This window comes from Conger conger, chromosome 3, assembly GCF_963514075.1.
Source record: "Conger conger chromosome 3, fConCon1.1, whole genome shotgun sequence".
Lineage (NCBI taxonomy): Eukaryota > Metazoa > Chordata > Actinopteri > Anguilliformes > Congridae > Conger > Conger conger.
In genome coordinates this window covers 35,608,202-35,620,849 of record NC_083762.1, presented here as the reverse complement: position 1 = coordinate 35,620,849, position 12,648 = coordinate 35,608,202, and the positions used below count along the sequence as shown (strand labels likewise).

The 12,648-nt window shown below is 43.0% G+C and overlaps 1 protein-coding gene across 2 annotated transcripts; it reads left to right on the top strand.

The window, feature by feature from the left end:
- The first annotated feature begins 745 nt into the window (after nucleotides 1-745).
- Nucleotides 746-10,486, top strand: LOC133123955 (gap junction alpha-5 protein-like). Of its 2 annotated transcripts, XM_061234700.1 has the most exons (3): nucleotides 746-1,022; nucleotides 8,038-8,145; nucleotides 8,760-10,486. In XM_061234700.1, exon 3 carries the CDS (start codon nucleotides 8,788-8,790, stop codon nucleotides 9,934-9,936), a length of 1,149 nt encoding a protein of 382 aa, XP_061090684.1. In that variant the 5' UTR covers nucleotides 746-1,022; nucleotides 8,038-8,145; nucleotides 8,760-8,787; the 3' UTR covers nucleotides 9,937-10,486. The 2 variants fall into 2 exon arrangements, with proteins under 2 accessions (XP_061090684.1, XP_061090685.1); XM_061234701.1 differs by lacking the exon at nucleotides 8,038-8,145.
- Nucleotides 10,487-12,648: the final 2,162 nt, after the last annotated feature.

The window sequence follows — 12,648 nt, the reverse complement described above, 5'->3', positions numbered from 1 at the left end:
TCCTGATGGTAGAGGTACTGGGGGAGTAGAGCACCTCTTCTGAGTATGTGTGTGTGAGAGAGAGAGTGTGAGTGTGTGTGTGTGTGTGTGTGTGTGTGTGTGAGAGAGAGAGTGTGAGTGTGTGTGTGTGTGTGTGTGTGTGTGAGAGAGAGAGTGTGAGTATGTGTGTGTGAGAGAGAGTGTGTGTGTATTTGTGTGTGTGTGAGAGAGAGTGTGTGTGAGTGTGAGAGACAGAGTGTGTGTGTGTGTGTGTGAGAGAGAGAGAGAGAGAGAGTGTGTGTGTGTTTGTGTGTGTGAGAGAGAGAGTGTGTGAGTGTATGTGTGTGTGAGAGAGTGTGTGAGTGTGTGTGTGTGAGAGAGAGTGAGTATGTGAGTGTGTGTGAGAGAGAGAGTGTGTGTGTGTGTGTGTGTGTGTGTGTGTGTGCGGAACATGGCTGAAAGTTCACCATGGCAATAACCACTGATTTTAAGTGAGAGTCAACTGAGAAAACAGGTCAGATCCATTGTTTCCTAATACAATCTCACTTCCCTTCCTGGTGCAGTTATTCTTCTTACAAAAATAGTACTAGGGAGACAGATTATGGCTGACTGTGAGCGGGGCGAGAGGAGGGATGTAGGGAAAGAAGGAGGTGGAAGAGATGGGGGTGAGGAGTTGGGGAGGGGGGAGAGGAAATGCAGCAGAAATGCCTGGTACGTCTTACCATGCCCCCCAGCACCAGCCTCCACTTCTGCACCCAGACCGAGAAGCAGCCACAAGTGCTCCTCACACACAGCAGTGACACACAGCTGCTCGCCTTCGTCAGCTGGAGATTCTCTTCTCTCGACAGCACACAGACGCGCTCACACACAGACAGGCTCCTGCCGTCCTCCATCAGCACCTCTGCTGTTCTCCTCCTGAGGGCTTTCTGCTGCCTCTCCTTTGGAAACGTCCGGAAACTCCACTCCACATCTCTGAGACGGGACACAGAGCCACAGAGCCATAGAGCCACAGCGCCAGCTTCATACAAGCCGTGGGCCTGCAGGTAATTCACTGCTCCCCCCTTTTCCTTGGAGAGGTATTTTCACAGTACCTGTGTACCTGCGCGTATAGGGCTATGCTCAAGAGGCACGACAGATGACTGCTATGCTCTTGTTTGGGCTAATAAGACTGGGGGGTTGGAATTGGGCTGGTCACCCCAATCTCATACAGCTTTAAGGCTAAGGTCACCAATCCTGGTTCTGGAGAGCTGCAGGGTCTACTGGGGTGGTTGACTGGAACAAAGCTGAAGGGTGTCATTGGGGCAATGGCTGAGAAAACTGAGTTGTCAAATATGTCTTTTATGCCTAAAGAGAAGGAGACATAGAGCCTTCTTTGAAGGCTTTCTCTTTCACATCATAGAACAGCCTAGCTAGTTTCTACTCAGGATCATATTATGCCCAATAAAGTTAAGTCTCAAAAATAATCTGGCCTTTATGTTATGAGGTTTCCGGAAAACCAAGCGGTAAAGGATCCGGTGTTGTCCGTGGGGAGGGGGAGGGTCACTGAACTTTAACGCAGTAGAATAACAAACAAAAGATAGAGTTGTACATATTTGCGAGTGATATGAACATGTTGCGTAGAATAAAAGTGTTTTTATTCTTGGTTTCTTGACATAGAAAAACAAACATGATTATTGAACTTATTTCAAGCCAAAAATCTCCATCACGTGTTTACTAGTTTACTGATAGAGGGAGGTAGCGATGGCGAGCGGTGGGGGGGGGGGGGAGACAGCAATTTTGGATTCATGGATTTTCTTTCTCCTTCATTTGGCAGTCCCAAATGAACTGTGCATGTTGTTTGCTTGTCCTGTTCAGTATTTGTCCTGTTCACCTCAGTCTCCAGAATTGAACCTGGTCAAAATGTTGTGGTTTGAATTTAAGAGGTCAGTTCACAAGTGCAGACCAAAGGATCAGAAGAATTGTAAAATATTTTGTAAGAAGGTATTGTCAAACTTCACTCCCCCCACACAATATATCAGTAATCTCATGGAACACTATAGAAGATACAGCCAGGTCCATGGGAATCCTGGGGAACAGGGTTCTGTGTTTGTTTTAGAGCTACCTATTTGATTTAACTTTATGTTATTTAACCATATAAGGTTATGATTAACTTTGATTAACCGAAGAAAAGACACATTCAATGGCGATATACAGCAAAAAGCTAAAAAGGCTTTAATTAAATAATTAATGTTGAACAAACTCAGCCTGTTATTTGTCTTCGCAAGAAGGACACCAGGCAAGCAGGTTCCTCCGTGAAACAAAACAGCTTGTGTGGTTGACACTCTCCCGAACAGCGCGCCAGTGGCCTGAGCAGAGCGGCTCAGCGATGAGGAGACCTGCTCACGCTCCTGAACCGCAATGGATTCAAAGACTTCCAGGAAACGAGCAGCGAGGCAGCTCAACACAGCGTTTGGGAAACAGCTGCACGTTTCCTCTCCAACTTTTCCCTACTTCAGCATGTCTGGGCTGGCTGCAGTGTACACGCATTACCATGCCAAATTATCCCTGGGCAGCCTGACATAGTGCAATATTGAGGACAGTGTTTTCATTTACATGTTATTAAGTTATTCGGAAAAATGACAGTAACGTTATTACTTATTTATTTCCAATAATTTACTTGTTAAAATATGCTGTGGGCAGGAATTCCACTGGATTAAAAGATGTCTAAATCTAGTACTGTAGTATGTGGTCTGTGTTTATGTGACCACAGAGGAGACGATCCTCGGGTTCCCCTTGACCGTATTCTGTACTAGTCTCTGACTCGGCCTCCTCTTAAAAGCACTGAGATTAGTCAGCACATGGCATTCACCACTAAGCTATTACTGACAACTGTCCCTCATGCTTTGTGGCACAGTATATATATTTGTGTTTATTTTAGATAAGCTTTCTGTTATGTTGTCTCATAAAGATCCTGGGAGGAGTTCATACCTCTTCCTGTAACTATGCAGTTATTTTAAGCGAAAGCCTTGCTGCTCTGACTCCCATGGATACTGAGTGCAGAGCAATTAAAACCACAAACGTGTAAAATTACCCCCTTCCCACTCCAAGGGATTATGCCGGGTTGGTATTTCTGTCGGGAAGATCTTTTAGGTTTGCCTGTCCCTGGTCATGTCAGTCCTACTGGACACCTGTTTTATTGCAAGAGCACACTGAGTCAACTTCCAGGTTGTGACAGGTTCGCCCGCTTACGTATCCTTACTGTAAATATAGAACGAACATGGACACTGGTGATCTGGCAGAATTCTCGAGACAAATGTGGCTGTCTAAATATTTACAGTGGCAAAGGACAGTAAAAGCTCAGAGCGTAGCAATGGGTACAGCCTCTTATGGTACGGGACAGAAAAGTGCCACAATCAGAAAGAAACTGGTCAGGCTGCTGCAAGGGAGAACTCTGACAGCTAGAGCCCACTGGTCTGATTCCTGTACATTACTCTCTCCCATTATAACTTTAACACTAAGTGTTATCATGCTGCTGCAATGTCACAAAAATGGACAATAAAAATAGTGGTTTTCAGTTAAATGAGTAGGCGATTACTTTCAGGTCTGGTTGGTATGAGGCCTTGTTACTCAGCACACTTTTCCAAACATATGATGGCAGTTTTGCAAGCTCCTTCAGCTCAGGTTTTGTGTACATACACTCAGTGACCACTTTATTAGGTCGACCTGAACACCAGCTTGTTAATGCAAATATATAAACAGCCAAACATGTCCACAGCTGTTGAAGCCTAAAAAACAAGCCTAATAAATACCTAATAAAGAGGTCACTGAGGGTATGCATGTCTACTGTAAACAGATGCAGTACGATCAGTATTATACAATCAGTATAACCTAAACACTATGATGTCTATTTTTCTGACCATAAAGTGTATCAAACATATGAATGTGTCCTCTGATATACATTATCTTAAAAAGTCTGTCTTACTCATGGCCTGACAAGTTCAGTATGTACATATGAGTTTCAATCAGTAGTGGTATTCAATCTTTTTGCTCTAGGTTCGGTCCCCTACAGCAGGGTTTTTAGGCCCTGGTGTGGCTAAAGGGAAGTGGACTCAACAATGTGACCACAAGTGTACTGAAAGCAATTGTCCTTTTGTAAAATAGTCTAACACAATTACATTGGCCAAAAATAGCAGTAATTGATTTTATCATTTTATCATTTTATCTAAATTATTTTAATATATTCCGTTGCTCCCAAATTTAATTAGCTAAAATAATCAACTACTACATAGCTTTTGAGGGGAAGGGTTGCAACAGGTTATTAAGTGTATAACTGAACTCAACTTTTTAAGTTTTCCACTTTTCCATAAAGTTCACCTACTTAGTGACACGTCTGCCTACTTAATCTCGTCAAACAGTATGGGGTATGTCAGGTTTTGTTCAAGTTAACCTGCCGAGTGACAGCGTAGTTTCAGAGCATAAGTTCCCATAGTAACTGACACAGGCCTTTTCTGTTGCTACTAAATTTTGACTTAATAGATCTGGATAACTTGCTAATCACACTTTCTGGAATGGACTCCAGAATAATATTTAAGCAGCCCTCCCATAAAATTCTGTTTATTCAAATAGCAATTTTTTTAAAGAGTTGCTTTTGGAGCATTCAAATGTTTTCAACTACTTAATGCTTAATAATTATATTGTCATGAAATATTCGAACTATATTCATCCAGGTGTGATGGGCACTTTCTACAACCCTCGAGTGGCGTATCAAGATTATTTTTAATATTTTCCCTGGTGCTCCTCGTCCTCTAAAGCAGGACCCATCAATATCACCGTCTGCTACTCAAATTAATCTATATGTAACCCTGTAGTTCAGGTCCCCACAGAAATAATGATTCATGTCTGAAATATCTGTATGCTATGGCTGTATATCAGTCATGTACTGTATTTAGTATTTAGAAATATAATAAGAATATCTAAATGTTTTCGAAATTCCAATTACTGTCATTACTAGCATAATTGTCAAGATGATTTAAACCAGCCTTTTCCGTAAAAATTGTTTATTTAATGTGTAAAATATGCCATTTACAACACCGAGAAAAGAAACAATATACTGTATTCTAAAACAATTATGACAAGGCTCCCCTTGGACTGGACTCACTGACTGCTATGAGACCCCATGAGACTACATCTTCATCTTTCCCCAAGTATGATGGGAGAAATAACTGTGATCCAGCCTGTGTCCCTGAGAGCACTAGCACCATTGTACCACCAAACGGCAGTATTGTGCAGCAGAGGCAGTCAGCCATGGTATTAAAGGGCCTGCCGCTATCATTAGCAATTAATCAATTAAAGAAGTCAATTTATCTTGCTGATGTTAAGTTAAAAATGCACTATTGTCTGGACTGTTAAAATTATAACCCGCCGAGCTGTTTTACACTTCCAGTCCTTCACTGTAACACCCCCCCTAAACAGGTTTTCTGTCCTCTGAAAGCAAAAGCTCTTATGAGGGCGATTTCCTTTTAAGTGCCTTGTCACTAGGAAATCATATTGTTTGAGATTGCTTCCTCGGGAAAGCTGAAAAAATATGGCGACTAAGAGGCTGGCCTCAGAACAGATGGATATTTACGTTTTTTCCCCCATCTCAGCACATCTGTAAATTATGTTCCCACAACTGGCAGCAGGCTCACAAAAAGGTGACAAGCTCAACCAGTGTTCAACCACGTTCAACCAGTGCATTGTGATGGTATTATTCATTTATAGTATTAATTTAGACTTGTACATACACATGCTGACACATGCATCAACTTCATTATTGAAGTTGATGGTGGCAATGACATTAATGTACCAATGCAAGGCCAAGGGCTCTCCGGGGAGAGGCTAAACAACACACTCATGATGAAATGTGAGTGACATTTTTCGCCAACAAAACATTTGTATTGTTCAACATGTCAGGAATGGGAAACAGACCCTGAATAATGCGTGATAACTCCTGTTGCGATAGTGAAGATAGCCTGTGCCAATTCAGGCCAGACAATAGGGGGCTCCTTGTTGACTGGTGAGGAAATGCTTCAGCTTCCTGAACCGGGCTAAATGGGACTTCCTACATCTGTGACCTTTCTCCCCCTCGCAGAAGTCTGGACAACAAGCGAGGGACCCAAATCTCAAACTTTTATAATACTTCAGTTCATCAAATGTCAATATCAATCCAAACTCCACCATGATAACTACTTGGCCTTTAAAGGGGAGCGCAGGTAAAAACATGAAAATAGTATATTTTGTGACCACTTCATTAATTTAATAAACTTTTTTTGCTTTTTACTTTTAATGTACTGAACAAATTACAATTTTCTTGTTTGAAGAAAAATACAGTCTGTATATTTCAGGAAATAGTACAAAAGAAACTAAAAAAACAATCAAAAAGTATTATTGTATATCAAATATTAAAAGAAATGCAAATGTACAAGAACACTGCCTGTATGAAAAATGTAAGCTTTGGACACAATTAATCTATTTTTAATCTATGACACAGTCCCGTTCGACTGGGATGTAATTCTGATCCAGCCTGGTTTCGCCGAGAGCACTAGCACCATTTTGCCACCAGGCAGCAGTATTGTGCAGCAGGGGCGACCTGGTACGAAAGGGTCATGGGGTCTTCATTGATCAATTAAAGAAGTCAACTTACCTTGTGGATATTATATAAATAGCAAAATAATTAAATAAGATGACGGTGCCTGTATAAAAATGTAAATCTTCAGACACAATGAACCATCCCATGTCAATTAGAGCACTGTGCCTAAAGCACTGTAAACATTCCACCATTTTCTGGCTACATAAAGAAAGAAACACAGCCAGTCTAAGGAATCGGTTTGTTCTGAGAGTTCAGGAAAAAGCTTACACCCTTCCATACCTTCTGGATTATTAGATTGAGAATGCAGTGTGATACCCCCTGCAGTCATATATAAGGATGCCTTTACATCATTGTTTTTACTGTGGGCTACAGGTGTTTGTATCTCCTGTATTCCGGCACATGCACAGATAGAACCGGGACCCCTGCCCCGAGGCAGCTAGTGTCATTTTGGCTGCAGTAATTGCTGGTTTACTTTAATGAATCAATTCAATAAAGACAGAAATAACAGATGATATCTATACATGTACAGGCACATGGCATTAGCATGTTGGGATATTTTGTGGCAGTTTTCAGGGAACATTGAAAGACACAATCATGCAGATACGGGTGAGGAGCTTCAGTTAATTCTGACCAACCATCAGAATGGGGACAAAATGTGATCTAAATGACTTGGAGCGTGTAATGATTGTTGTTGCCAGACAGAGTGGTTGAGTATCTCAGAAAATGTTGATTTTCTGGGATTTTTCACACACAACAGTCTCAAGAGTTTGCAGAGAATGTCAAAAACAATAACATTACATTAAGTGCATTTGTAAACATCCTGTGAGAAGCCTTGTTAATGAGAGAGGTCCGAGAAAAATGGCCAGACTGGTCAAAGCTGACAGGAAAGTGACAGTAACGCAAATAACCACACATTACAACAGTGGTATGCAGAAGAGAATCTCTGAATAGACAATGTGTGAAAACTCCTAAGTGGATAGGCTGCAGCAGTAGAAGACTTAATAAGTTTAATAAATATCTAATAAAGTGCTCACTGAGTGTATAATCTCCATTTAGAGAGAAGCTAAAAATGGGCATTAATGTATTTCTATGAAGGTATTAGGGCAGGGTTGCTAGCCACAGTCTTCATTTTTGTCACTCAGCACAAGTTGTTGACAGCAGTAACCTCACCTGGTTTCTTGAGTAGCGTAGTGGTTAAGGTACATGACTGGGAGCCACAACGTCAGTGGTTTGAATCCTGGTCGAGCCACAATAAATGATCCGCACAGCCGTTGGGCCCTTGAGCAAAGCCCTTAACCCCACATTGCTCCCCGGGCGCTGCACTGTGGCTGCCCACTGCTCCTAGGTAACTAGGATGGGTCAAATGCAGAGGTCAAATTAACCCACAGGGTTCAATAAAGGATATCTTATCTTATCTTATTATCTTATTAACTGGTTGCTTAACTTTTAAGGTAAAAAAACCAGGATTGGGGGAACCAGCAGATCCTGTGACTCTCCAGGACAAGGGTTGGGGGAACTCTTCAGTACCAGGACTGAATATTCACTCTATAGAGGAAAAGGTCAGTGGCTCAGAAGGACTAACTGGTTTAGGGAATAAAAAAGGTTCTGTGCATAGAAACACAACCCGTAATGGGATTGGAATTACTCAATTCTTAGTCCTTCATCAAAATATACACATACACTAATCAAATGATGGGAAAAGCGAAGTGAGAACAAACAAAAAAAAGAAAAAAAGAAAAAGCTCACAAAATGAACGAGGAAAGATACTGGCCTAGCCTACTAGATACTGCAGCTCACACATTTACATCACGAGAGTTCCAGCATTTTGGCCAAACAAAAATCAAAGATCAGAACTGGAACACTATTATTATAACTCCCCTATAACTCCAGTAACTACAGAAAGACTGGAATCTGTATGTGTTTTTTTCTACTTTGGCATGATGCATGTCAAAGTAGAAGAAGTGCACAGGGAGTGGCCTGTAGCATAGTGGTTAAGGTAAATGACTGGGGCACGCAAGGTCAGTGGTTTGAATCCCCGTGTAGCCACAATAAGATCTGCATAGCTGTTGGGCCCTTGAGCAAGGCCCTTAACCCTGCATTGCTCCAGGGGAGGATTATCTCTTGCTTAGTCTAATCAGCTGTACGTTGCTCTGGATCTGCTGTCTCTCCACAGGTATCTTCTAAGAGCGGTGTGAGAGGTGATGGGTGATTGGAGTCTCCTGGGAAACTTCCTTGAAGAGGTGCAGGAACACTCGACTTCGGTGGGCAAGGTGTGGCTGACCGTCCTCTTCATCTTCCGCATCCTGGTCCTGGGCACGGCGGCGGAGTCCTCTTGGGGTGACGAGCAGTCGGACTTCATGTGCGACACGGACCAGCCCGGCTGTGAGAACGTGTGCTACGACAGGGCCTTCCCCATCGCCCACATCCGATACTGGGTCCTGCAGATCGTGTTCGTCTCCACGCCCTCCCTCATCTACATGGGCCACGCCATGCACATACTACGGGCGGAGGAGAAGCGCAGGAGGAGGGAGCTGGAGGATAAGGGCGGGGGTGAAGCCGGCGGCGGGGAGAAGGAGTACCTGGAGGGCAAGGAGGCTGGGAGGGGGGAGGACACAGGCAAGCTGCACCTGAAGGGGGCGCTGCTGAGGACCTACGTGCTGAGCATCCTGATCCGCACGGCCATGGAGGTGACCTTCATCGTGACGCAGTACATGATCTACGGAGTGTTCCTCAACCCGCTGTATGTCTGCGTGGCCTGGCCCTGCCCCAACCCAGTCAACTGCTACATGTCCCGCCCCACGGAGAAGAACGTATTCATCGTCTTCATGCTGGTGGTGGCGGGCGTGTCCCTGTTCCTGAGTGTGGTGGAGCTCTACCACCTGGCCTGGAAGCAGTCAAGGCGATGCTTTCGGGCCTACCTGGCCTCCCACTCTCGGCAGTCCAAGCCCGCCCCCATGTCGGCCGTTGGCCGTGAGCCCGAGAGTCCCCTGCAGTCCTCCCGCACCCGCACGCCTCCCCCTGATTTCGACCAGTGCCTGGTGACGGCGCTGCCCCGCTCTCACACTAGCCTCACCCACCCAAGCTGCCACCCGTTCAACAACAGGATGGCTCACCAGCAAAACTCTGTGAACCTGGCAACTGAGCGCCACCACAGCCGTGACAACCTGGAGACGGTGGACTTCCTGAGGATGAGCTACATGCAGGAAGCCGAGGGGACTGGCACCTGCGCCCCGCCCCCAGCGCCGCCTCCAGCTCTATCCCTGAGCAACGGCTTCTTCAAGGACAAGCGGCGCCTCAGCAAGACCAGCGGCTCCAGCAGCCGGGTGAGGACAGATGACTTGGCTGTGTAGGAGATCGAGAGGGAGCAGAAGTGGAAGGGAGAGGAAAATGAAAAGTGGAAGAAAGAAATTATGAATGGACAAATCACACTGAAAAAGAGTGAGGGACAGGGATAGGATTGGAAGACTCTGAAAGAGAGAGAGCTGCATTTCCTAAAAGACAAAAGAGAAGCAGGAGCCCCATTGATTTGGGGGCGGGGGGTGTAAGTAAGGCACTGACTGCTGCCAGTGAAGGCCATCCAAAGCAGAGGGAGTGCAACTATGTGGACATCTGTCATTTCATCTTTATTTAAAAAAATAATAAATCATACAGTTCAGTTGAATATTTTCAATATTTTTTCCATTGACTTCAACAGAACAAATTGTCAGGAGAAACAATAATTTTGCCTTCAGGGTCCTAGTCATGTACCTTAACCAAACCACTTTTTCACCTCATAATTTTTGCACTATTCACTACTATTTAACACACAGGACAGTAAGGAAGAATGCTTATCAATGCAATGTCAAATACATCACCCGCCCATTGTCTTCACCTCATGTGCCTGAGGGGAGGCTAGCCTATAATGCGAATGCGAATGGATTCTAACTGTACTGTGATGTATTGAAGTTGTTTGTTATTTTTCATATGTTTTAATAAAAATATATAATATAATGTATAAAAGAGTTATTTTTTGATGAGGTATGCACAATGTACTGCATATGAATGGTATCTGCAGAAATGTATAATTAAAGGCAAACCAGTATTATCCCTGCAGAAATTCAAAAGCACTCACCCTCATTTAAAGGCAACCTGGGCCTTTAACCTTTAATCTTAACCAAAGTTAACAAGACTAGGTGTGATCAATTTACAATGGACGCTTATATCCCTCCTGTATTAAATAATGACATGTCATGGGATTTACACCATATTAAGGTTTGACCTTCAAGCTTAATTTATAACAGGATATGTGTTGCACATTCATTGTGAATGAACCAACATTCTTAAGTTATATGATGTTCAAAAAATATGATGTTCAAAAAAGCTTTTGTGAGGCCGATTCTTCAGGAATTGTCAGTTCTCCTATCAACATTCCATAAACCCAGAATGAAGTGTGGCTCCTTTCTTTAAATTGTTCTTAAATGGAAAATAATAGGGGAAAAATAAAAGTAGAGGCACCTGTCCAACAATTAACTCAATAATATAACACCATGCGCTCTGAAACACTGTTCAAATAAGGAAGGTGACTGGTACATGGTAAATAAATGATAAGAAATAGCAGGCATTCCATCGTCCAAGTTGTACCTTGGAAGGGCATGGTCCATACTGATACAGCAGTGACAGTTTGGAACTTTTTAGAGTTTCCACAGACATAACGAAAATTACCCAATGACTCTTAAATCTAAATTCTGTACTCACTGGCCTCATGTAGATTTCTCCTCCCTGACGGTCCATTGCAGTTCTGTTCCATGGTGGAACGGGAGTCGTGGGTAGGTGCTGGCACTGCAGATACCACTTCCTATGGCTGCGAAGGCCAATGTGAGAGCCACACAGTCTGCTGCAGGTGAGCCTATTGGGGGCAGCAGACTCAAGTTCTGCTTGAGTTCACACCTCTTCCACAAATCTTACTATCGTCATTGAATCTTCTCTTCTACAGTCCTGCAGATCTCCTCGCAGAACAGAGTAGTCCATACACGCCTGCATGGCAACTGATGATTTGGCATCCTGCTTTACAAGGCTGAGCCAGTGTTGATTTTGAGGTGATTTTAACAGCTTATCACATCAAAGTCAGGGTTGCCTGGTCTACATTAAAATGCCAGCCCAAGGGGAATTGAAAACCCACACAAGAGTGGACAAAGGTTGCCAAAATCTGGTGAAGATCTGGGGAGGGGCAGGGTATTATGCTGCTAGACCAGGGTGAAAGGGAAACAAAGGCACTTTTCACGACCACACACTTGTTAGTTTTATTTTATTTTATTTTATTTTTACAATCACTTTGGCACAAATTTCAGAACCTTGAGGTAATTCTTGAAAACTGTAGACACAAAATTCAAAACGGATAATTAAATTAAAAACTCAAAAAACCTTTTTCAATTGCCTGAATACAATACACATAAACCAGAAATAATTTTTTTCGCTGAACCAAATCACTTGCTCACAATGACACAAGACTTAACATCAAAGCAATAGCATTTAAAAATGAAATTCACACGCTTCATATAAGAAACTGCAGATTATGAATGGTTTATGATGAATATATCTATTGATAGCAATGACTTTGGAACATGATCAATTTTACTGCATTATCATTGAATGTAATATTTCATCATTATCTTCTATCACTGGGGTTTTATTGTTTTTTTGTTACAATAGAGATCAAGCAGTGAAGGGAGGAGGGAGAGGATGTGGAGATGGTCAAGGGAATGGCAGAGGACAAGTACCCCTTCAGAGAGGTGGCCATGGTCAGGGGTGGTTGGGTGTGTGTGTGGTAGAGGACATTGTCTTTCACTGCATTTGAGCGATTTTTTCTCCTTGGTAGCTAAAATTATTTTTTGCTATGATTAGTTTTTCGTTTACAATTGCTAACAATTGAAAAAAACTATTTTCAAAACTCTAAAAAAAAAAACCCCCAAAAAATCGCGCGTAAAACTATACAATAAAACATAAAACTGGAATTTACATAAAACCGGAAACGTGGCAACACTGACGAAGTTCATGGTGCTCCGGTCGCACAATAGACTATAGAC

Coding starts and splice junctions, on each gene's coding strand:
- LOC133123955 (XM_061234701.1), top strand. CDS start 8,788: ATGGGTGATTGGAGTCTCCTGGGAAACTTCCTTGAAGAGGTGCAGGAA.